At 38.3% G+C, this 26,286-nt stretch overlaps 3 protein-coding genes across 4 annotated transcripts; 2 read left to right on the top strand and 1 right to left on the bottom strand.

Annotated features, from left to right (window-relative positions):
• Positions 1-355: 355 nt before the first annotated feature.
• LOC107709903 (mediator of RNA polymerase II transcription subunit 26) lies at positions 356-7,870 on the top strand. Its single transcript, XM_016514575.1, has 3 exons — positions 356-743; positions 4,167-4,241; positions 4,748-7,870. Exons 1-3 carry the CDS (start codon positions 672-674, stop codon positions 6,374-6,376), a joined length of 1,776 nt encoding a protein of 591 aa, XP_016370061.1. The 5' UTR covers positions 356-671; the 3' UTR covers positions 6,377-7,870.
• A 2,341-nt stretch (positions 7,871-10,211) lies between these two features.
• Positions 10,212-14,542, top strand: LOC107709904 (calponin-2-like). Of its 2 annotated transcripts, XR_001636538.1 has the most exons (8): positions 10,212-10,430; positions 11,128-11,249; positions 11,331-11,397; positions 11,574-11,711; positions 11,802-11,918; positions 12,074-12,220; positions 12,970-13,357; positions 13,989-14,542. XR_001636538.1 is itself a non-coding variant. In XM_016514576.1 (7 exons), exons 1-7 carry the CDS (start codon positions 10,371-10,373, stop codon positions 13,237-13,239), a joined length of 921 nt encoding a protein of 306 aa, XP_016370062.1. In that variant the 5' UTR covers positions 10,212-10,370; the 3' UTR covers positions 13,240-14,542. The 2 variants fall into 2 exon arrangements, 1 of the variants encoding a protein (XP_016370062.1); XM_016514576.1 differs by having other exon boundaries at positions 12,970-14,542.
• Positions 14,543-17,597: 3,055 nt separating this feature from the next.
• Positions 17,598-22,819, bottom strand: LOC107709905 (angiopoietin-related protein 4-like). The gene is made up of 7 exons (XM_016514577.1): positions 22,232-22,819; positions 21,453-21,563; positions 21,256-21,346; positions 19,710-19,823; positions 19,169-19,264; positions 18,613-18,891; positions 17,598-18,523 (listed from the first exon to the last, which is right to left on the bottom strand). Exons 1-7 carry the CDS (start codon positions 22,736-22,738, stop codon positions 18,339-18,341), a joined length of 1,383 nt encoding a protein of 460 aa, XP_016370063.1. The 5' UTR covers positions 22,739-22,819; the 3' UTR covers positions 17,598-18,338.
• Between the last annotated feature and the right edge of the window lie 3,467 nt (positions 22,820-26,286).

The following is a 26,286-nucleotide window of genomic DNA, read 5'->3' on the forward strand; positions in this document are numbered from 1 at the left end:
TGAGCTTATAACTATTTTATAATTAGACTCCATACATGTAATATTGCAAAGAATTGCAATGTGATTGTTATAGAGAATAGATTCAGAAAGAGAAAAGTAAATATATTTGCTAACAGTAATTGATAAATGTTTTCGATATTTTTCCATTTTTCTCTAGAATCTAATATGTTTACGGTTTGTATAATTTGTAACATGTTTATGGTGTATTATGGACATTTATCATGGGGCTGATTATATCATGTGAATATATTTAATATATTAAAAACGTCCAACATGTTCGTTAAAAATAGTAAGTACAGTGTTTTTTGTCATATTCTAATAACCGTCTGGGTTCTGCATCATTGTCTGGCCGAGTTGATTCGAACCTGCGTGATGGCGTCACGCGGCGTCGCGCTCTCCCATAATGCAGCGGGCCTGAGGTTTTGATCCAGTGGAGTTCATGAGATCGGTGAGAGCGCTCGACGCAATGAGGCGGAGAGACACGACAACCGTCGAATCTTCATCTCCCAACTGAACACACACACACCATTTCTCAAGCCAACAATCACATCAGAAACATGTGGTCCCGCCACTTCTCAATCCTCCCGAGAGGTCTGTGAGTTCCTGCAATCCATTAAGCCCTTGAATCCGGAGGATTTTTCCCCCGTCGGCCGATTCGCACCGAGCAGGCAATGACAACGGCCTCCGCAACCCCGCAGCAGATGAGAGACCGGCTGCTGCAGGCCATCGATAGCCAGAGCAATGTGAGTAACCCGCTCACTCTCCTGCCGACCAAAGCTGACTTTCCCCGACACGACACAGTTAGAGCCTTATACTCTCCTGCCGACCAAAGCTCACTTTCCCCGACACGACACAGTTAGAGCCTTATTTCGAGCCGCCAAACGCCGTGTCGAGCGTCTGAATGTGTGGCAGAGAAGATGTGGAGCTCCCTTTAGCAGTTCGCTAACTGACGGGAGCCACATTTAACGTTACCCCTCGCGCTACGCTAACGGAACAACCGGACAGGCGCGATATAACCCTGTCTTCAAACATAAGCATGCATCGAGAGCTTTTATTAAAGCGGCCATCTCGATTTAATGTGCATGTTGCGATCAGACACAGATGACATGTTGCGGAAAGCCTGTCGTCCGCTAGCTGTTTCATGTCAAGCTATCTGCTATTGAGCTTTGGAGCAGATTTAAAGAATTATCTGCTCGTTTATCGCTTTTTGTAAGTTTAACAGTATCGCTAATGTCGCCAGTGAACACTGTCTGTTGTTTCCTGCTTATACACGGCATATCTTGGCTAATATGAGCTCTGTATATGTGGTTAGCTGACACAGTGGCATTAGCAAAGCGCTAGCAGACGAATTCATGCTGAGAGCATTGAGTTAGCTTGATTCTGTATCACCAAGAGAGATTAAACCTCTGTCGATGCCTTCAAACAGTCGTAGATGCGTGGTCTTGACTGTCCCGAATGTGTGTGAACTAACCTGAGCACACAGCTGGTAGCTGTTCCGACTACGTTGCTGTGCTAACTGGGGACGCAGAGCTAACCAACTGTCTGACAGGAAAATGTGACAGCCACATCTAATCTTGTACTAGGCTAACAATTGCTATCACAATAAATATTCCCAACTTTAAGGTTCTAGCGAGTGTCTTCACCGGAGACTTTATGGTAAGTAAAAAGTGATCGGGTTTTATTTAACTCTTACAAGATGTTTGATTCTGAGTTCATTTCATACACACATTGACTATTTATGTATTCTGTTGGGTGTTTGGCTATGGATGTCCATACAACGTTTATTGCGTCGTTACTAGTCTCTTGGGGTTAAATTGGTAAGTTAAGGTTAGGATGGTCGGAATGCTGCCCTGGAGTAAATAGGTTAAACTTGTTGTCTATTGATTGAAGTGTTCAGTTTCTGCTTCCGCAGATTAAAAGTTGTTCAGACTTTTTCCACACTCACTGACTGTGAATGAGAGGTGAGATGTCTATGATACATCAAATTGTAACTGATAAACTTCAGTGTATCACATTTGTTTTAATATTCTATATCTGACACTTACAAAAGAGTGTGGAAACAAATTTGCTTGTGTGCCAAGTGTCAGTGTGTTTTGATTTGATTTTCTTTATATTAGACACTGAGCAACTTCGTGTGATTTTCTTTATAGCTAAAGGCTGGAATGCACTAAACTTCTTTACAAAATTGGTACAGATTTTAAAACTCTAGGTATCATACACTTGCTGTCTTTGTAAAAGGTTACAGAATAAAATGGTCGCGGTTTTCCCCTCAGATGGCTTCCCCCTGGGGTAAAATAGTGGGGAGGGGGGATCGCTTTAACCCTGGAACTAAAAAACAACCCACAACCGAGTAAAAGTAGCCCAATTCTGCAGGAAAACCAAGGATTTGGCAACACTGTGTACTGACCCGAAAAAGCATCCACCTGAGCTGACGTCATTCACCACCATTGCTTTTTCAATGATGTACGACTAGGGCTGGGGGATATGGCCAAAACATTATCAGGATAAAGTTTTTCATATCAGTCTATCAATAAGTACCGCAATAAATTTCAAATCTTTAATTCTTTCAAGTTTAAAGGCATATTTTTGTTCCTAAGTGAAAGACTGTTAATTGTGGTTTTAATCTACTGTTTATGGTCAGAACATGACAAACACTTCATGTTTTTGAATTCTTTGCACTTTTCCAGTCATTTTTTCTTAAAATAATTATCTTAATAGAAAAATTCATTTCTGCATGTTCTAATGAGTGATATTGTTTTAAATCATGAATCACGTTTGTGTTACCTGACTTTGATGATGTGTCTCTTCAGCACAGTTTGCAGTGCAGGCTGCAATATTAATAATATAACTTTTTTTTTTTTTGTCTCTTAGAAATGCTAATTTGACGGTAGCTCGAGTTAGGATGCGGATGTAAATTATGTTCATTATCAAAAACCGTAACATCTGTAAAATTTGTAACAACCTAATTTTTATATGGTGATATTTAATTATTCTTACTGTTTGAGTTTTATTTAAATTAACCATTCCATAGTAGCATACATTTAGATCATCATAACCACAGTTAAAACCACACATATAGCACCTCAACACCATGGTAAAAATGTAACTATATGGTTTCTAAGTATTTGTATGAAATACAGTCTAAATACATTTAGTGTAAATGCACAAACACTATAGCTTAATAACAAACTAATTATATTCCATTACTCCATTAATACATTTAATTCATGTCTACATTAATTATAAAATACAATTCGATATGAATATCCCACATTTTTATCCTATGAATATCCTGCTTTAAATCACAGTCATTTGTGTTCTTCACTGAATTCAAGCGCTTTTTAGTGGTCACGTGAACACATCTGCTCTAGTAAGCTCACACTGCGCTGCCTTTTAAACTTTGAGCCGAGTGGATAAATGGTCCATGTGGCATGGTTCAAATGTTTTGTTCCGCTTTTGACACATAAACATTAAATCAGACATTTATTGAACTTTTGTTTGTTTTATCGAGGAAAATTGTATCACAATAATTATCGTTATCGCCCAGCCCTATACAGGACATTTGTCCACTTACATGGCAGATGCGATGCAAATGCACATATCTGATTCCTATCAGATTTATTACCACACATGAATAAGGCCTGAAACCAATCTGAGAATATCGGAATCCATGTGCTTTTTTCCTGCTTACGCATTAATGGGTCATATCCAATCTGTGCCACATGGGAAGAAAAATTGATCACTTGATCTATGCAATGTAAATGCGGTCTAAACGACTGTGGGTCGTTCCGAAATTCATGCAGAAACATGCACCTCATTGCTAGAAGACGCATGACAAATGAAAATGTATTCTAAAATCTTCTCAAACTGATGGAATGAATCATAGTCTGACGCTAAAAAATCGGAGTCTGCGCTTGTCATAAACTGATATTTCTGTGAAATGTGTCAAAATCTGGAGACTGACTTGACTTTCAGCGACTAGCGTTGACTTCATACAGCAGATTGGAGAAAAATTCTAGCAAAACTTGTGTATTCCAGCCTTAGGTTTGAACACTTCCTGCCTTTAGAATATGATTCCAACATTCTTCTATACCCATTATCTTGGACAACATTTCATAGTATGTGTCATATCAGGCTTATGTTAAACTGTCTGTCTTCCTGAACAGATCTGTAACATGGTTGCAGTTCTTGATGTTATCACCAATTTGGAGAAATACCCTATCACCAAAGAAGCACTTGAGGTTTGTAAAGATGTACACTAATCATCTGTAATATAATATTAATCTGCCTAAGACATGACATATCAAATACTCTTTCCGGGTCCAAGTCAGCACTATATTTCAAGCATGAATACTATCCTTTTACGCTAAGCTTTTAAAAACTCAGGGTGTACACTATTGTTTCTATGCTCACAATTTCCCAGACGACAATATTTTAATGATTCAGAAAAGATAAATCACTGTCTGGCTAACTGCGATTTTGGTATGGAGATATAAAGTAAGGATAATGATTTTTCGGTAGTAGTACAGCACACCATGAGTATATATTAGCACAGTTTGATCGAGCGTTTGGACCAGGAAATGCCGCTTGACGTCAGATTAACAAACAGATAATATCTTGTCTATCATTACTCTTCATTAACACTGCATGGTATTAATTTGACAGAAAAATACTTTTTGTGAAGACTTGATATGACTTGTAATATGCAATTTTGAGACTTTTCTCTGATGTTTCCTTTTCAATGCAGGAAACCCGCTTGGGAAAGCTGATTAACGATGTGAGAAAGAAAACAAAGGATGAGGACCTTGCCAAACGTGCCAAGAAACTCCTGCGGAACTGGCAGAAGCTGATCGAGCCCGGCCAAAGTGACACTCCGGTGAGAGGAGCGCCAAATGTTCCGGGTTCTGCCAATGGCGGTGCTCATCCCTGCCGGACAGACACGCCTCCAGCGGTCCCCCCTCCAAGCAAGGTTGCTCCTGAGCTCAAAACCAGGAATGACATCCATAACACATACTCCCCAAAGGCAGAGAAATCCAGCAGCCGAAAGCGGCGGGGGGAGCAAAGGGATAGTCCGCATCTGCCGGCCAAAATGACAAAGACGTCCCTTTACGAGCCAATGTATTCCTCTTCCCCACCATCAAATGGAATTAGGGGGAGCCCCGATCCACTCCCGGATAAAGATGATGATGTACCGTCTGACAGAATCCGCATGGAACACCTTGAGAATGACAGGCACAACAAAATCCCTGTCAACGCTGTGAAGCCTCATCCGAGCTCTCCGGGGCTTACCAAACTACCTAGCACTTCCTCCTTACTCAAAACGTCAGTGTTACAGCAGCAGGCGAGAATGGATGGAGGTGGGCAGCATCAGCCCAAAAGCCCTCGGTACTCCTCGAGTCCACGCAGCATAATGCATGAGACGATGGCAAAGAGGTCTTCAACATATGCACCAAAAGGGATTCTCTCGAGCCCATCACAGAATTCAGCCCAAGTGCCCTCACCTTTGCCCACACTGCAGCCTTTAACGTCACCGGCCCAGGTGTGCATCGGCGATGGTCCGTCATCTGTGGGGCTGGAAGGCTCGATGCACTTGCACAGATCTACGGATACACTCTCCCAGCCCCCACACAGCACTGCGACACTGGAGCCGCTCTCTGGCTCCCCGCTTTCCACACACGGCTTGGAGGGCATGGAGACTAAGGGGGAGCGGGGTAGAGCGACCACCAACTTGGAAGGCAAAAAGCGGAAGAAATACAGACCCAGAGACTACACAGTAAATCTTCAGGGGCAGTCCGCGGAGGACAGGACCAAACCTGTGCGGTTAAAAGAGCGTAGGTTGACATTCGACCCGGTGACCGGACAGATTAAGCCCCTCACTCCAAAAGAATCCCACCACGAGGCAGAGTGCCAAGGCCCACCAATCGCAGAGCCTTCGGTGAGGACTGAGATGCCTCAGCAAAAGACACCTACGTCGGTTCCCAACCCCTTTCAACAGACAAACTGGAAAGAGCTGTCCAGAAATGAAATTATTCAATCGTACCTTAACCTTCAGAGCAATGTCCTCACATCCTCTGGAGCACAGACCCACGGGGCGCACTTTTTCATGACTGAATATTTGAAGCGAGAGGAACACGACGTCAAAGAGACCCGAAAAATGCACGTTTTAGTACCGAGCAGCTCCCCGACAGAACTACCCGGGGTGACTCGGGACGTAACGAACGAGGACCTTCTCAGAATACATAAGGAACACTGGCCGGGGGTGAACGGTTGTTATGACACCAAGGGAGCCTGGTTTGATTGGACAGAGTGTATATCGTTGGATCTTCATGACGATGAGAGTAAATTGAACATCCTGCCATATGTTTGCCTAGACTGAGAGAAGGGGGCTTGGAAAAGTTTTCAATGTTCCCACTGTGAGTCGTAGGAGATCGAACCGACTCTCCTTGTCACTCTGTACTAGGTTCATCTTACAGGTGTAAAGAACGAACCAACGGCGGTTGTTCCGAGTTCAGTTTTCCACAAGAAGGAGCTGAAGTGATGTCCTGTTTGTGATGTGCTGCTAGCAACAAGAATTTGCAAACAAGGGTTGTATATAATGGCTCGCAGGGATTTAACTGGGCCAGTTCTTGCACAACGTGTGAATAGGAGGGTCTGAGCAAGCATTGAGCAGTACAGATATGTTTAAAAGCAAGTCGAGAACATTTTTTGGCAGTTACAAAAAGCTTTATGTGACAAAGAATAAATTATAAAAGTTTCTTATCATGTATGCATCTATTTATTTGACCATTTTTTTTTCCTAGCAGAAGGTTATCCACTAAGATGTGCAGATATGTTTGAGGCTTTTCTGTTCGCATCAACAATTGTCCCCTTATTTGTGCTGTACATGAGGCATATATAAATACATTTTTTCCCACAGCGGCTCTCACGTACGTGTGCTAATTGCAGTAGATACCGACATTCCATTCCGAACTGAACGTCATTTCTCGCTTAACATTTCTTTCTCGATTTATTTAATATACGTGATTTTCATATGAGAGAAAAGCAATCTATTTTTAGATGTTAAAACAATATTTTAAACGAATCTGTTTGCCTAGATAATTGTCTAAAGAAAAATATGGATAAATGTCAAAAAAAGAGAAAGTATTCATGTGCTAGAAGAAAACAGTGAATGGCCACAGAGGGTGCTACTTTTCATCTTCAAACTGTGAGGACAGGAAAGCAGGAAAATGTTAATATGCTGGAAATATACTTGTTACCATTCCTTTAGATATTGTTTGCCTTACTGAATCCATTCAACAATGACTTTCTTATTTGAAGAGCCTTAGTGAATGTATGGCATTTAGACTTTTGTTTAGGTGGTACAGAAGGAAACACCTCATGGCATCTGCCATATGGTCTTTTTTTCTCTCAAATGGACGCATTGTGCTATAAATGTGTCAATAAATATGCGCGTTATCCTGCTTGTCTGTACATAGTTCTTGCAATCCATGTAAAACCTTTCTAAGTCTTTTCCTTTTTTTTTTTTTTTTTCGTGTGAATGTAATGAATTTGGGAGGAAACAAAGCATTTAGAATGGAAGACCCAATCGTTTGTGTTGCTGTTCACAGGCATCTATAGACCTAGATTGATAGGTTGTGGTCCTATTATTCATTCAGTGTTTTCAGTTTGACATTGATCGTGTTTTTTTTTTAATGCCTTGCCATTGTTTTGAAGACAAACGTCTTGTGAAGGGGTGAAACCAATTTGCTGCCGACTTGCAAACACTGTGTGCTCTGCTACCTTCATCCTACCAATGTGCCTTTGATGTAAAAAGTTTGGAAAGGCTTCCGCTAGCTTCACTTGGTTTCAAAAGTACAGCATATGTTTTTTTTTTAAACCATGTCAGATAGTCCAGGGATATGCATTGTTTTTGAAGCAAAGGCCATCTAAGAGCTCAACACTTGGTTAGGGTATTGCAAATATAATTTGCAATTTATAACTAGAGGAGAGACTTCTTTGATCATTTTTGATCAGCATATTTGTTCAGTGTTTAACATCACTCGTTTGTTTGAAAAAATAAAATGATCAAAACTCTTTGCTTCATGGAACCCTTTCTTCCATCAAGGTTATTTGTCCCAAACCTACATGATTGACATGTTCATGAGAGGAATATCTATCATTTAATATTTCCGTTCCTTTTCAGGAAAATATTTGTCATGCTAAATGAATCAATAGTAAATACCAATATGTGTTGTTACCTATGTAATGTACTATTCAAGTGTCTATTTGCTTGCTTGATGTGTCATGGAAACCCCCTTTAACTGAAGCAAACCAGAAACTTTAACCAGAAGTGGTTGCAGTATAAACATACTCAGCCTCAGTCTTAAAGGGATAGTTCACTGAAAATGAAAGTTCTTTCGTTTACACCCTTCACGTCATTCTAAACCTGTATGGTTTACTTTCTTCAGCTGAACTCAACAGAAGATTTTGAAGAATGTTTCTGCTTATTTTCAGTTAGCTTTATTCAGCTAAAGTCAATGTGGTTCAAAGCAACACTGGACTCCATTCAGCAGCTTAACACAGAACATGTTTTTGCTGTGAAAAATGAACATGTCTGACTGTTATGCTTATGCATTTTGCACCACCTCGCTCTTGACGTGACATTGTAAAAATGCATTGTTTGAATGGCCCCTTACACACTGTAAATTCTATAACAAAAACTATAACTACAACTATAATTATCATTCTAATTCTTTGAGAATAAGGAATTTCGCACCACAGCTTTAACACTAATGTCAGTATTTGACTGACAATATTATAATTTTTTTCTAGTTGATTAAATCAGAATCCCCTGGACTTTAAAGAGCTTGAGCATTTAAAACGACATTAACTGCAGCTTGCTTATAACAAATAAACATTATTAAACATTATTGACCCTCGAAGTGGACACCAATATAATTGTTATAGTTATATTTCTTTGTGAGGCCTTTAGTCACCATTTAAAAGAATAGTTCACCCAAAAATGAAAATGTGCACCCTCAGGCCATTTAAGATGTAGATGAGTTTGTTTCTTCATCGGAACAGGTGAACAGGTTTCTGATGAACAAAGATGAAAATGAGAAATTTAGCATTACATCACTTGCTCACCAATGTTCATCCTCTGCAATGAAGCATCACAATAATCCACAAATAACTGCCATGACTCCAGTGCATCGATTAACATGATAGACAAATCCATAATTTGCTTTTGGCTAAAATGTGTCCTTCAATCATAATATTACTTTCTGCAGTGAAAAAGTTGTCTCATCTGAATCAGGAAAGAAATATGCACAGATCAAGCACCGTTTACAAGCAAAAACCGTTCAAAACAACTCTAAACAAATATGTCAGTTAGATTATTTTTTATTATTTAGGGATTATGGATTATGGAATGGTATTTTTTTTGCCAAAAGCGATGGTTTAAAGTTAAAATGCCTTGATTGATTTGTTTCTTACAAAGAGTTTTTCACTTCACAAGGCAAAAACTGATGGATTGGAGTCGTGGATTATTGTGATGTTTTTATCAGCTGTTTGGACTCTCATTCTGACGGCACCCATTCACTGCAGAGGATCCATTGGTGAGCAAGTGATGTGATGTTAAATATCTCCAGATCTGTTCTGATGAAGTTCTTGGATGGCCTGGGGGTGAGTAAATTTTCAACAAATATATATTTTTGCATGAACTATTCCTTTAAGGCAGAGTGTTGTAACAACATGAGGGGAAGTAAATAATGGCAATTTCATATTGAAATTAACAATTTCTTTAATAAGCTGTCTGAAGTCAAATCTATCTTTATATTTTATCCCCCCCCCCCAAAAAAAAGTGCTTCAAGAATTAATTTTTTTTTAACTTAAGAGAAAATGATTACACTTAATGTTCACCACTGGATTTACAACGTGCCTCAGTAACAGTTCAAAATCTTGTAAATAGACTTCCATTATTAGCATGATATCCTATCTTGCATTGCTTCCTCAGCATTTCAGATAAATATTTTATGAATGTTAGTGACATCATTCAGTAGCCTGCCTTATTCCCAGAGGTGACTCATTCCTCAGCTACCGCGAGTCTGGAATACCAGGATGGACACAGGGATACTCCCATTGTAAAGGAATTTGGTACTTTAGTGCCATATATGGAGTTTTTGATATCAATCAGGGCCAAGAAGGAAAGAAAGAGGCGGAGTCTGCATTGAGCGCGCGATCTCATTGGTAACGAGGTAACCGAGGGGAAGTTCTGGATCTACATACTCTAAAATAGTAAATCAGACAAAACTATCAAACTTTTCCCGAAGTATTTCTTTCAGTTCCCGGCAGCCTGTTTTGAAACTGTGGCTGCTCTTGTCGCTGACACAATGTCTTCGCAGTTCAACAGAGGTCCAGCATACGGGTTTTCAGCGGAAGTGAAAAGCAAGGTACGTGGACCTTGAACAAACTAGTTTAAAACAATCGTGAAAACGTAGACATGTTTTGTTTGCCATGTTGTAGCTCATATTTAATAGAAATCGCTTCGTCTCATTCTGATGAATCTAAAGTGTATCAAATGTTTCCTACACTTCCTTTAGTGTTAACATGTAACACACGTGTTACGATACAAGGTTAAATATCAATCGTGCTTCATGTAATGCATATTACATTATATTATTTGCTGGCAACTAGCTGTCAAGTTAAAGTAAGTAAAACGCAAAAGAAGTCGCGGAAACAGTAAAGAAAGTTCTCAAGAAATTCTTGGGGCGTTGCCTCCAGTGCTCAAATATGTCATTGTAATCTGGCCTATAAACCACACAGTTTGTGCTCACAATACAGCTGCTGCTGGTTCACATTGCTCTTCCTGATAGGTGTTGATGTGATTTTAGCATACTAGTATCAGTTAGCAGTCCTGGCGTTAACTAGATAGGCCTTTGGTTTCCTTATTTTGATGTTTGACTATACATTTAGACATAAATATAATTATCTCTCACTCACCTACGTGTTGTTTCTTTATATACTGTGGGGCCTTGAAGAAATGATAATGTAGATCTTGTGTTATTATTGAAATAATGAGCAGTGAGGTGTCTTATAGTCTGATTATTGTATCATTATTAATCAGTGTCATATTCATATTTCCACTAGATTGCACAGAAGTATGACCATCAGAAGGAGGAAGAATTACGGATTTGGATTGAGGACGTTACTGGGCGCTCAATTGGTGATGACTTTCAGAAAGGGTTAAAAAATGGTGTCATTCTCTGCGAGTAAGTTCCCATCATGTCTTTTCAATAATAATTTCACAACATACCTTTGCGTAACCTTGAGGTCTTGCTGTTTCCTTAAAGGCTCATAAACAAACTTCAGCCAGGGTCTATTAAAAAGATCAACCAGTCGTCGCAAAACTGGCATCAGGTGAGCTGACCTTTCCCACTTCTCTGAAATGTTTATTCCTGAACGGTTTAGTAAAGCTAGAGACATTGAACTGACATTGAAATTTTTTTTTTTTAAACATAGTTGTCTGTTGTGTTCACTTAAACTGCTGATAAGATTGTCTATTATAGTAGAAGGTTATGTTTTGTCTGTTGCAGCTGGAGAACCTGACCAACTTCATTAAAGCGATCACCACCTACGGACTCAAACCACACGATAGTTTTGAAGCCAATGATCTGTTTGAGAATGGAAATATGACACAGGTTCAGACCACCCTCCTGGCTCTTGCTGGCATGGTAAGCCCTGCTGAATGATATAATTTCGGAGGAGAACAGCATAACTCTGATATTTCAGTCTGTAATTATAGATTCTCACTGTGTTTACAGGCTAAAACCAAGGGCTCCCACTCAAGTGTAGACATTGGAGTGAAATATGCAGAAAGACAGGAGAGGGCATTTGATGAAGAGAAAATGAAAGCTGGGCAATGTGTCATTGGATTACAGGTATGATTCAATTTTGTATGACCGAGTTTCTGTCATTATTTTAAACCATCTGAATTTGAGCCACAATTATTCACAATTTGTAATACAGAACTCATTGCCTCAATCTGGAAAGTACCATGAGAATATTTGTAGCTCACTTGCATGTCTTTTAATAGATGGGAACAAATAAATGTGCAAGTCAAGCTGGAATGAATGCCTATGGCACCAGAAGACACCTGTATGATGCCAAGGCACACATTCTACCACCAATGGACCATTCAACCATCAGTCTTCAGATGGGCACCAACAAGGGTGCTAGCCAGGTAAGTACCACCCTCCCTGTGTCCAATGATGTTGCCTTATTACTTACTCATTCTGATCAGAGGTGTTATTGTTAACTAAAACCATCAAAAAGCATTTTCATTAATCGAAATTAGGCTGAAATAAAATATAAATATTAGATGAAAAATGTTCAACTTAAAAAAAATTAAACAAAATTTGGAAATGTTGTCTTGGCCACTAACTGACATAAAATATGTTTGAAGTACCAAAATGACTAAAAATAAAAATAAATTCAAGCTAAATGGAAATATTAAAAGAAAACTTTTCTTTTTACTTTTAAAAAACGTTTTCTTAAATTGACATTAGACTGAAATAAAATATAAATAGATAACAATTTCAACTTAAAAAAAAAAAGCAACTGTTGCCTTGGTGATAAACTGAAATATAATATATTCAAGTTGAAGCACTAAAATTACTTTAACTGAAATAATATAAATTAAAGCTAAATGGAATATTAAAAAATAAATCGTAAAAATGACAAAAACACAACAAAATTATGATATTGCTCATTTTCTGCATTCTTATCAGTCTTGTTATTAATTAAAACTATTAAAAAGTGTTTTCATTAACTGAAATAAAGCTGAAATGAAATATAAATATTTCATGAAAAGGTTACATTTTTAAAAATTAAACAAAATTTGGAAACATTAATTCAAAAATCTAATTTAAAATATCAATAAATACTGTAATAGTATATGAATAATATTAAATAACTCTCATCTGTTTATAGTCTGGTATGACAGCTCCAGGGACCCGCCGTGCCATCTACGACCAGAAATTAGGCACAGATAAGTGTGACAACTCCACAATGTCTCTACAAATGGGCTACACTCAAGGCGCCAACCAGAGCGGGCAGAATTTCGGGCTTGGCCGTCAGATCTATGATGCCAAATACTGCCCCAAAGGTGCACCCAGCGCAAGCGGAGAAGCTGACACTGGCTACACGGATTTCCAAGACGAGGGATACCAGGGTTATCAGGATGATGGTCAAGATTACTGAATCAACCAATCGCAGGCTAGGAGTCTGAATGAGAGGCTAAAGGAAAGCTGATACTTCCTTGCAAACAAAAGACCCAAAACATTCCATTATACCACAGTAAGCGTGCCATCTGTTGGATGTAAGTGACCAATATGAAACATATCACTTAGTTTTAACTATATACATGTTCTTTTCATAAATATTATGTTTTGTTAATTTGAAGCGAAAGCCCTACAAAACATATCAGTTAAGTTTTATGTGTATTGATATTTCTTGTATTTTATATGGTTCATGTGACAGTCATTTAATTGCACAACCACTATAATAATATTTAGTATTTGCTTAATTGTTTAGTTTAATGTAGTTTTTATTTTATTTTTTATTAATTGAAAATGCTGATTTCTACTTTGATGATAAACACAAGTATGACGGGGGTTATTGCAAAGTTATTCACATAATCCCAAATAATGATTTGTATTTTCTTCTGTTCTAATCAAGCTGTTGTGAAGAAATTCAATATTGAGTATGTACGAGAAAGGGCGTTGCGTGAGCCTGATTCATTATTTGAATATAGAACATGCTCAGGGTTTAAAATCACTTTTTCTTGTCGGTCGAGCATGTGAAGGTGAATTTTTGCTGTTACAGTTGAAAGATGCAAAGTTAAAATAGTGAGGGTTTAAATAAGGTGAACCTTTACTGCAGTTATGTGGTCCATTGTGTTAATTTAAGAGCTTTTTTCCCCCAGTAATATTTTGTTATTGTATTTTTAGGCTGGAAAGTGAGAGCACGTGCACAAAAAGGAAGGGTTCATCTATCATTTCAGCAGCATTTTTGAGTAATTTCTGCTTTTGACATTCTAAATATTATACTTCCTTGCTTGATGTGAGGATATGAATGTGGTTTTATGTTTTATAATACACTTTACTGTCTCACGCAATCTGTAAAGTGTTTTAAAGAGTTCATCTTTGTATTAGTGTTTCATATTCTCATCAAATATTTTACCGTTTGCAGAGCCAGAACAACTGGAGCTTGTCTTGTTTTCTTTGGATTATAGTATTGTGAAAGGAAATTGAAGTATAACATGAACATTCCAAATTAGGAACTAGATTCACTACTTTTTTTCCACAGTATTTGTTCTCATTCCAAAGGACCCTTTGTACTAAACATTGGAAATCTTGGGTCTGCTCAAATAAATCACATAAATAAATGAATATATCTGTGTATGCTTTAAAATTGTTTTTTTTTATTTTTTACTTTTTATGGAATAAGATGTTAAGATGGATGTAGTAATGACTGGGTTCATAATAAAAGATGATGAACAACAGTTCCTGTTGTCATGATTCATTTAATTTATAGACTGCTGCACTTTGAAAACTTCAGTATAAACAAAGCAAGTATGTTATTTAATGTTAATTCCTATGCAAGTGGAAGATAACACTTGCAATCTTTGAAACAACTAGCTTATTTCTCAACGGGAGTCCTGGATCCATAATCAATGATCCAGTCAGTCAATCAAGCAGTGTTGGGTCAGCTAAGCGGTTATGTACTAACTAGTACATACTCAGATAATGGAGAAGGGCCCACTACCCAGATAGCATACGTACGTCTGCAAGATGTCTGTTAAAGATCGCTTCAAACATTTGATAAGACGCCTTTAAGATGTCAGCTTCACATACACTCTAATCCATAACATATTAAAGACATTTTCTAAACGTCTATTTGACATCTGATAGGAAACGTCCTATAGATGTATTTCAGATGAGCAAACACTGATGTAAATGCAGTGATGTACGTGTGCTATATCTCCAATGGTACAGCATAATCTTTGGATTTGAGAAAGAGATGATTCGCCTAAAAAAACTGTCTAAAGGTGTACATAAAATACGTAATACTGCCAACATCTGGTAATGAGTGAGAATGTCAGCATGGGATAATTAGCTACAATATCAAGTATAGTCTATATTATAAAGCTGATATAGTCTATATTATAAAACTGATAATTATTTTATTTTATATACTATATATTTGAATAATTCTTTAATATTCAACGTTATTTCGTTTTTTATGTTTAACAAAAGGTGCAAAAACAGTATGCCGGAATTTGAAACAGGGTTGGCTTGTAAAACGGTTAAAAAAATTCTAAATATTACAATTTTTATAAATAAATTAAAAGTATCAAAATTATGACGTTGTTTTCGTCGCTTACACCAGGTGGAGCTGCTTAACAACATCTCTCCAGCTTCTTCAGTTCGCTCCAGTTTTTGCTGCTTGAGGTTGCAATTTGTTTTTACAACTTCACTTTGTCTTCACATGTGCAGATTTGTGCTTTTAATGCCTTACTTGTGCCTCTTCTCAAACAGGCCTGCTGTGAGCTTGTCCAAATGAATGTCTTCTTGCTAATGAAATGCTACAGTACATTCCATGTTGACACGCCGCTCACCTCCATACTGGTTTATCTTCATGACTCCTGTTGAAGCAGGTAGAACTGCAGCTCAGCCTGCCATACAGACAATATTATGCAAACATTATACTACACATGCAATCTGTACACTTTCTTACACTTCTATGGAACACAAAAGAAGTATTTTGAAGAATGTTTATAACCAAACAGTTTCGTTTATCGTTAAAAAAAACTCAGCCTCAGTGTTCCACACAAGAAAGAAAGAAAGCCCTATGTCAAAATTAGTTTTAACTGTTAAAACAAATCTACTTTTTTATTATGTAAAAAATTAATTGTATTTTTGGTTTGCAATGTATATTAGTTACACACATCAGGGGAAAGCTATGGCAGACCTGTTTTGTATATTTTGCCTAAAATGCTTCTAAATTTGTCTAGAATGTTTTTGCCTTCAGATGTTGGCAGCAAAATGTACAATGATGTTTAGTGAAATGCAAAACAGATATAAAATAAAATAAAAATACAGAACAGCAAAGGGTGCCGAGTGGACCATCAGGATTAAAGATAATCAAAGGTGTCATAACTGAATAATATTTGTCAGTTTTCTTGGTAATGTTCCGCTCCAGTGGTTCTTAATACAGTAACAATATATTAATGGAATTAATAGGCAGGATGACTGTTGAATGAAGCTATAAGAGCCGTAAGGGCTAAACGTAATGGCTGTTATATTATGAAACATGTCTTTATGTTTGTGCAATGGCCTAGTTTTCAATTGGCTGTGATGCTCTTAATAAATTCCATGTACTGTACATAAATGAACTACATGCAGTGACCTTGTTTCATAATATCAGTTCCATGTCAGTATAAAGTGCATAATCTTGTTACCTTTAAGCCTGTGAAGGTCAAAAGTATCTGTAATTATTATAAAGCAGGATTTTACATGTAGACCCTGAACACATTTCAGTTTGATTCTATTTGTCTACACATGACCTTATCACAGCAGAAAAGATAACTTTCTTTCAAAGGTGATAAGACAGTTGTTCCTCTCTTAAACCGTAAAAGCATTTGACTGTTAAATACACTAAACTCATCTGGAAGTAAGTAACTGAAAGCCCATTAGTGACGATTTGGCACGTTAAGAATTTCTCTCAGGTGTGAAACATTGAGTGTGACACTCGGAAGCCAATGCAACTTTAGTTACTTAAAGTCAAGGCAGAAGAATAAGCTGATTTCCGCTAAGTAAGGTTCACGTGTTGTTAAGACCATATGGCAACACTCCTGTGGGAACATTCAGGGACATAGTCATTTTTACTTCAATTCAGACTAAAAAAGCTTTTTCCTATGATAAAAGTTGGTTTTACGAGTGTTTTTGACTGTTAAGTAACAGCAGTTCAACTGTATGCATGACTTTTGGGTATGTTTGGAGCCATCTGCTCAATTATATTAGTTATGTTTCTTGTCTCTAGGGCACTGAGCAAGCTTGAGCACCGTCAGGACATTCCAGCATCACTTGTCGTCTCATGAGTATGTAGATGCATTTAACCCTCAGCTCTGATAGGAGCTGCGTATACCTGCTTAGCACTTCATACTGATCTAAACAAGCCCACTTTGCATTAAGTTTGTGTTTAGTGCAAGAACTTCCGTGACACTGACAGTTTTTAAAATACATTTTATTGGTCTCTTCAAGACCAACCATTTTTTATAAAAACAATAACAAAATGTTTTACTTCTTGGAAAACATAAATTATAAGTAAAAAGTTAAAGAAATACATAATGATTTTTTCTACAACATTTAAATAATATGGAAATCGGAGCATGACCTTTTAAAGTTAGCAAGAATACAGCGGCAATGCTATGAAGAAAATGCATGTTTCTGTTATTTACAGAGAAGTGACAGCTATAGACATATAAAGGCAGTCAATGTGACTGAGAAAATGAATCTCCACAGGAACTCCTCATTTGATTTCAAAACAGGGGCAAGAATACAGCGGCAATGCTATGAAGAAAATGCATGTTTCTGTTATTTACAGAGAAGTGACAGCTATAGACATATAGAGGCAGTCAATGTGACTGAGAAAATGAATCTCCACAGGAACTCCTCATTTGATTTCAAAACAGTAAAATACACAAGTAGTCTCAGATCATTTAAGCTTTTGAAAGACAGCGTATGCGTACCAGAAAATAACTTCCACGTTTAGATACTTAAAATGAATTGTCAGGCAACGAACTTTCAATGTTCTGCAGATCTACTAATACATGTCTTTGTCTGTGGATAATGCCTTGAGACAATAAGCATTCTCAAAAGTACTGGCTTAAGCTTATATAGCTTATTTGGTCCGTATTTTAGTGGCAAGGCTCATTTCTTCCCCAAGCTTTTTAGCTTTTGGAAAGTGCTTGCAATTGTGCTTAACCATCAGGTCTTTTGACGTCACCCTGCCAGATTTATCTAAACATGTAGCAGATCCTTACAGTGGCCTGCACCATTTAAAACATGCTGCTGCTTGCAGAGCTCCAGGCACATTTAGTTCTAAATAAAAGAGCCTATTTTTGCGCAGATTTGAGAGTCCACCACTTTCATGATTCAGACTTTGTCTGTTCTAACAAACAACAGTAGACACTCCTTAGAGCTATAGAACTTTTCAGCACCAACATGTTATTTTGGCAGGTTACGAATTGTGGTTTCTCCACCCATATCATTGGTTAAGATCTCAGCGGAGGTCCTCTATGACTTGTTTTCGATCTCGGCAGGTGCAATCTTCATGGTGGTGGTTTTCAGTGGGTAGTAGCGGCCGCGCCAGGTTTTCCAGAACACTCCTTGTTTTCTCTGGTGCCTTTGCTTTGGTGCAGGAGTAACAAAATATCTGCCGTTCAGGTTTGAGCGACCACAATTACTAAACCACCAACCACCTGGAAAGCCAAAAATAGAAACCAATTAGAACCACAACATCACCCACATAGAAAAACCTCTTTTATGGCCCATGGCATCATGATGTTACCTGATAGCTGTTTGGCACAGTTGAGGTCAATCTTCTGGTCGTTGTCTTTGTCGCGGGTGGAAAAGGGCACTGCAGATGTTTTGGTGGACAGAGCGCTCTCCAGGTTCCCAGCGGGGCTCCCCAATATGCGCAAAGAATAGTTGCTCTCCTCGCCATTCAGACGGAAAGGATAGCTGATGATCTGAACCTCATCCCGCCAATCAGAGAACTGCACCTTGAGGATGTAGTTGCCACCCTTGGACACAGAATGGATCTTCTCTAGGCCGAGCCAGAACTCACCTGAAAGCGACATTAAAGAGGGATATTTAAGAGACGTGTACTCTGGTCTAGGAATAGGTCAGGAGATTTAGTCACTCTGCAATTAAATCACTTAAGGGCATTAGGGATACATTGGGGCATAGGCATAGGATTGATCTGATCCTCTATCCTTAATCTGCCACTCTACAACCCGTATTAATGGGTAAATCACTTTGCCTTAATCAAAGTGTACTGACAGAAGTGGCTATTTGCTCAGAGCTTGTTGGTCACATTGAGTCAGTTCACATTGGATTCTTACCATTTAGGCTCCCAAAACCAGTCTGGTATGCCTGCCATAGTTGATTGAAGTCTAGAGATCCATCTTGGCGTCTCTGGATGACTGTCCATCCTCCTTCTGTGGATACACGCACAAAACAAAAGGATTACAAGCTGTTCTGAGTGAGGTTTTGGGGGTAGGGAGGCAATATGCAATTTGCTTTACCAACAAAGGAGCCTTAAGGCTGATTTATACTTCTGCGTCGGACCTACGCCGTAGCCTAGGGCTGGACGATATGGCCAAAATTGATATCACGATATATTTCTTAATTTCGGTCGATACGATATAATTCCGATATCGATATGAACACTATTTATCTGGAATAGAAATCTTTTGTAACATTATAAATGCCTTTATCATCACTTTTGATCAATTTTAAGCATCCTTGCTAAATAAAAGTATGCGTAAGCTACGGCGTAGGTCCGACGCAGAAGTATAAATCAGCCTTTAGATGCTCTTTTAAGAGTGCATGTGAGATAAATAGACAAATAAAAGTGGCAGAAAATTTATTTGCGCCACTTACCTGGTGTCATTTCACAGAAGACCTCAAAAGGCTCAGAGTTAGTTGGCTGGATGGTGTATAGCCCGCTAGTGGTCTCACCCCTCAGGAACAACTCATGACAGTCAGAAGCCATAGCTGAAAGATACAAAAACACCACAAACTTTCACACATCTGCAAATGGCCTTTACCTAAGCCTGTACACATACAGGGATTTTAAAAGTGGAACTAAATGGAAATTGCTCACATGTCCAGGACAAGTGTTTATCTCCATTGTTTAATAGTGAACTAAACCTTATCTCAAACACAGAACCTTGAACGTTTCACCCAAGAACCCAAAGGCCAACATGGAGTTTGTTTTGAACTCCAGGGCAATAGTCCAAATCATCTGACGTGTTGTTATTAAACAAACGTCACATTGGCCCTAAAGAGCGTTCGATGTAATGCTGTACACACTGACATACATTTCTCAGGCACCATAAGTGCACTATGTGGCTCACTTTGCAAACATCTGCCTAACAAAGGCAGTTTCACATGTGAAGTATTAAGTGAAGTGGTCTTGTTTAGTGTGGCACACTTCTCATTGACTACAATAAAAGGGGTGGTCTGTGTGGATGAGTAGAGGCAGGGGGTGTCTGAGGGGGATAGTCTGGCTCTGACAGATCTAGGGTAAAGGTTATACTTTTTCTTAGAGAAATGACCTGTTTTTTTGGAGTGATCTCTACACCACAGGGAAAGTCTGTACAAAGTTCATGGTCCAAAAATATGCACTCTGTACATGGGTTTCAGTGGATTAGAGCCAGGAAATCTAATCTAAGGTAAAGGATATACTATATCTGAAAAAGAAATAAGCCTTCCCTTTGCTCTTGGCCAGATTTGAAACAAATCTCTGTATGCTTGTGACCCTGAGTTAACACAGTTCCGAGACTGATGAACTCTCACACAATTGGAAGGCGTCCAGGGATCGGTTTCTTTTAAAGCATTCTTTGGATCCCACTGATGTCAGAACTCGCCATGAGAGGCTTTATTGTGTTCTTTTGGATGACTGTTCTGGCATGTATTTCTGCTAGGTTCACCTTTCACCTACTTAGAGACAGCCATTGCTCTGAAATGGAATTTCTTGTAAATGTACCATTTGCAACCCTCACACACCAACAGTATTAAAATACTATATATATATATTTTAAAAATCTCATAGTTAAATGTTTGAAATGTTGAGTCTTATTTCCATAAGGCATTTCCCAAATGTTTTTAAGATTTTTCCCCTAATTGGACATGTTCCATCAGCATTATGCTGCTCATAACATCACATAAGGAGCAAAACAAGTGGCACAAGTCTCAGCATGCTGTTGATAAGAACAAAGCCTCCTCTTGTATTATTTTTTTCTTCTCTCAGTATAGATGCGATTATAATTTATTGTGTGTGATTGACGGTGTGTGTACAGATTGTCCATTCGTACATTGTGTGAATGGGAGAATTCTACTTATTTTCACCAGTATAGATTTTGACATACTGGATACATCTTAGCTTTTACTATTTACTATTATAAAGGTATATAAACTGATTTACCAACAGGTGAATCTCGCTGTTCAGAGCTCGCGTTCAAATGAACCTCATCCTCCTTCCGTTTGAGAGAAGACCACTCGCTTTTCAGTTGAATCTAGTGCACATGACATGAATATTACGGATAAGTTTGCAGTCATAGACTTAACATTAATACCATACTACTTAGTAGTTATATTATATTTTATATTGTAGTATTTTACCTGATTTTGGAGAGTCCGGATGCGAACATTTTGTTTATCCAGTTTTTCTTGCTGTTGCTTGATGCGCTCGACTAGGTCGTCAATGCGTTTATTTTGCGCCTCCAGCATCCACTGAAATCAGAAATAGTTTGCGGTCAGTCTTTATTCAAACTTAAAACATGACCTTTTCTAAACTTCAGCAGACCGCAACGATAAGCATGGGTTGTTGACATTTAAGCGTACATTTTCCAGTATAACCGGTCCTGCATTATCTTTTCAGTCGACCCAGCTTTTCTGTTATGTAACAGGAGCATAAACTCGCGAAGTTCGTGCAGACAACTAAAAAAACGGCTGCATGCGTATGAAATACTTCAGGTTCTGTTCAGCATGTGTTTTTTTTTTTGTTTTTTTGTTTTTGCAGAAACGTATCAAGTGAAAGGTCAACAGACTACAAACTTTCCAGGAGGTCAGTATATAATTTTGCTTTGTCTGGACACAGACAGCTGCTACCTTGCACGTACTACACAGCTCTGAGTTCATGCCTTGAAGCAGCGTTCATGCCCACAGGGTCATTATTATGTGCTCGTGTGCCGTTCAATGGTCTACTGGAAATGCAAAGTTTTTAAACACATAAACCTACCTACATCATTCTTGTTTAGTTCATTTAAATATTTAGAATATGGTTTTTACAAATATATGCAAACACACACAATCATTACAGTGCATGTCAGGCAGATGGCTGAAATCAAGACAAAATGCTTCACTTTTTTTAAGACCTGAAAGTAGTGTTTTTCACCTACCTGAATGGTTCGGGCATCGCTGTAGTTGCCGTTGGTAGCTTCCAAACCCTCTCCTTGCATCAAGCCATCTACTTTTTCTTCCAGCTTATTCATCCTCTCATGGTCCTTCTTCCTGTCTTTGAGCAGCGCCTCTGTCTTCTCCCGCAGATCCATGGACACGTTTAGGACCAGGGTCTCACGTTCTTCCAGACTCTGGGCTTTTGCTTTCAGTGCCTCACTGTCTTCTTGAAGCCGTTGAGTCAGCTTGGCAAGCTCGGATACAGTGACGTCGAGGACCTTCATCTTGATGGTGATGTCTTTCACCTGGCCTTTGGTCTTGTCCACATGCTCTTTAAGACCCTGACCTAGCTGCAGCAACCCATGTGCAAGCACATTAACATCATCCCATGCTGCATACTGAACTCTCTTCTCTTTTCCAGTAGCAGCTCCTCTCTTTTCCAGTGGGAAGCTCGTCCCAGAGCTCGCCAGGACTGTGATGCATAGCAGATTTGCCAGTGGTACCTTCATCTTGCTTGTTTTGTGTCTGTGGTTTTCTGGTTATTCTAACTTGTAGTAAAGACCGGTTAGTTGTTGTAGTATTCTCCAGAGCATAGGCTCATGCTGTTGAAGAGCTAACTCGTTTTTATATCCTTTCTGAGCTGTCTAGCGTGTTCTGATTGGTTGGCCATCTGGAGGGAGTGTGTGAGTCTGTTCAGGTTTCAACCTCCTCCCCCTTAACCATATATTTGCTTCAAATGTGGACCATGTAAGAATGGACCTGGTTGCAATCAGAATGCCTGTTGATTTGAATTTTTTTTTTTAAGATTTAATGGAAATTGTTTGTAGGTCTACAACAATAATGAATAGCCTATTGAGCAATTTATTTGATTCTTATGTTTGTATGTGTACTTAATTTGACTTTTAGTCAGTGGTTTTATTGATTAGATTATATTTATATTAAAGGGGTCATATGATGCGATTTCAAGTTTTCCTTTCTCTTTGGAGTGTTACAAGCTGTTCGTGAATAGTTAAGAATAAGATCCCTAAAGTTGCAAAGACTAAAGTCTCAAACCCAAAACACTAATTCACACAAACAGTCCTGCTGAGACTATTGAGGTGTGAAGGAAATACAGAATCTTACAAATCAAATGTCAGTGATTTCAGTTTGGTGCATCCTGCCCTGTTTATTTTCATATAGTGGGCATTAATGAAATATACATTATATAGAAAAACGCATATAGAAGTTATGTAGCTTAGAGAGAAAGTTGAATTGGTGTGAATGGACACCAGGTTTTCCCGGTATGAAGTCATTATTGCAGCTGAGGCTTTGTGTGGAGAGACAAGGTGAACGTGCCGTAGCTGAGCACTGTGGTCTGTTCCACTGTGAGCACAGAACAGTGTGAGAATTAGGGGAAAGTTCATGCTCACAGAAAGCCTGCATTCACTGGAGGTTTCTGAAGACTACACTCGGTTACCTCTTCAGGTCATGTCTGAGAATTTGCCTCTCCCATAGAAAACCAACACTCCTGTGTTTTTAGTTGTTTTGTTTCATGATACAAAGGCCTAGGTGTTTATTCCAGGAAGTGATATCAAAGTACAAATGTTACAGAGTCTACCTTTCAGCTTTAAAGAGCTTTTCATGTTTTCAGAGAGAGATTTGCTTGTTTTTACAGTGTACTTTGCAGACATGGTCAAAACAGGATTTGAAGTGGTATTGAAGTGGAGCAGAAGCCACTTGATTGTTTGTGATGTTGGTTAAAACGCCTTTAAATGCCTGTGTAATCTATAATGTGATGCAGCTAGGAAAACACTTGAATTTCAAGACCAGATGGTGTTTCATGATTAATGCTGGATTGACAAAACATTTTCCACTGTTCCAGTCCTTGTAAACCAATTCTCAGGGTGTGTTTGCTTCTTAATGTCAGTGACATGCAGCAAACAATAAAACAAACACTTATTCAGTTTCAACTGGTCCCATAATAACATGCACGCCTTTTGGTGGATTACTCTAATTGAATCACATAACACGTCATTGTTTTGCCACTGATATTTTTGCCTGCATGTTCATTTAGTACTTGCAGAGCTACTTAACAAAAAAGACAGCGAATGTTATCTTAAAACAGTAGTTATTGATGAACAAATGACCCGCAGCTCTTCATAAAGACAGGTCAGAACATTTGGCATGGGATTTTAATGTACGCATCATCTGCGAGGCACAGTGCGTTCGCATCTCTCCTATAGCTGAAGTCTTTTCAGATGCTGAGTAGCCCTGAAGAGAATCATTAGCATTTGAATGATAGGGATATTCAGTATCTGCCCTGTCTACGAGTTTCCCAGAAACACTGATGACAGCAGTTGGTCATCCGCACGAATCACGCAGCCGGAACCAAAGGAACAGCTGCATATTTTTTTTACTCTAATGTGGTGTCACTCCCAGCGGGACGACCTTTTACCCACATTCTAAATGCGCAACATCTGCATCACAGAAGATTTATGTGAAAGAGGCGCTATAGGTGCATAAGCTATAGATGTCTGAGGAAATGTTAACAGAATCATTGTTGAAATAAAAAAAAGTGCTGAAATTCTCTTGAGGAAGTTATGTTAATACAATTATGTTTTAGTAACCAGTGGTTAACAAAAGCATTACTCAGGTCTTGGTTTTGTAGACAACACATAAATCATGCTCTTGTTAGCTGTCACATAATAAACATGTGACTCGAATGAATTTATTCTCTTTTTGGATCTTTCCTGTTAAAAGTCATTTGCCTTCATTTTCATTCATCTGTATATATCAGAAACATTTAGTTTATGTAAAAACAGTATTTTTACATCTACATTCCAGCTTCAGTTAGAAGATATCTCTGGGTGATTGCATCATAATAGTGGCAGCCCTTCCATAAACTGTATCTATGACTCAGGTTTAACACAACCTGTTTTGCATTTTTATTCAGAGGACTGTATTACAGGAAATTCCTCTGTATGTTATTCACAGCTATGAACACACAATGAACACTGGCAAATGAGCATGTCGCTTATGCTTACCATGGCTGCATTTATTTGAACAAAAATACAGTAAAATATTGTGAAATATTAAGAAAATATTTAGTATTTGAATATATTTTAAAATATAATTTATTCCTGTGATACAAAACAGAATTTTCAGCTCATTACTCTAGTCGTCAGTGTCACGTGATTATTCAGAAATCATTCTAATATGCTGATTTAATGCTCAAAAATATTTCTTAATATTATCAATGTTAAACACAGCTGTGGAAACCATGACTTGATTTTTTCAGGATTCTTTAATGAATAGGAAGTTCAAGAGGATGCTGGTGTATACTGAAGCCATGTGGTATGGTTACATGTGACTTTAAATATGCTGAGCATGACTTCAGTCATAAGATTTGTACTGTCATAGTGTGGTTATCCTCTTCTGAATATAGAGATTGTGGTGTTTACGTGAGTGTGATGTTGAAGACTGTGAAACCATGTCTGACTTGTAACTACACCTGTTAAAGTGGCCCTATTTATGTATTTGTAACACATAGGTAACTACATGCTTGATAATAATGAAATGAAAGATAAAGAAACAATGAAAAGATAAACTGGAATATAACTGTTACTAAAGATTAAACTTCTTTGCTCAGAGCAGAACTCAATTATTACAGAACAGTTTGTTCTGGGTGGACACTAAACCACATCTGGGCATGTAGTGTATGTGCTTGAAAGGAGAGTGTTTTGGGACCGTCCAGAGAACATTCTTCTGCCTCCTTGTGGTCAAATATGGAGGTTAACTTCCCTCAGCCCAAATCCTGCAGATCAGCGCATGGCCTTCATCACCACCTCATTCAAACAATTGAGAACCACCACTGGAATTAACACACTTCCTGTCTGGTTAAAACACCTATAGAAAATAGCCTGCTGTGAATCCTTTCTCTGACGCTCAAACAAACATCTCTTTATGGAGCTATTGTGTTGTGTTTCCTCATTTTGCTTATATAACAAACTCAGATACACAGTCATATATATATATATATATATATATATACATATATATATATATATATATATATATA

Source organism: Sinocyclocheilus rhinocerous, unplaced genomic scaffold (assembly GCF_001515625.1).
Source record: "Sinocyclocheilus rhinocerous isolate Xijiao unplaced genomic scaffold, SAMN03320098_v1.1 scaffold26, whole genome shotgun sequence".
NCBI classification, from domain to species: Eukaryota; Metazoa; Chordata; class Actinopteri; order Cypriniformes; family Cyprinidae; genus Sinocyclocheilus; species Sinocyclocheilus rhinocerous.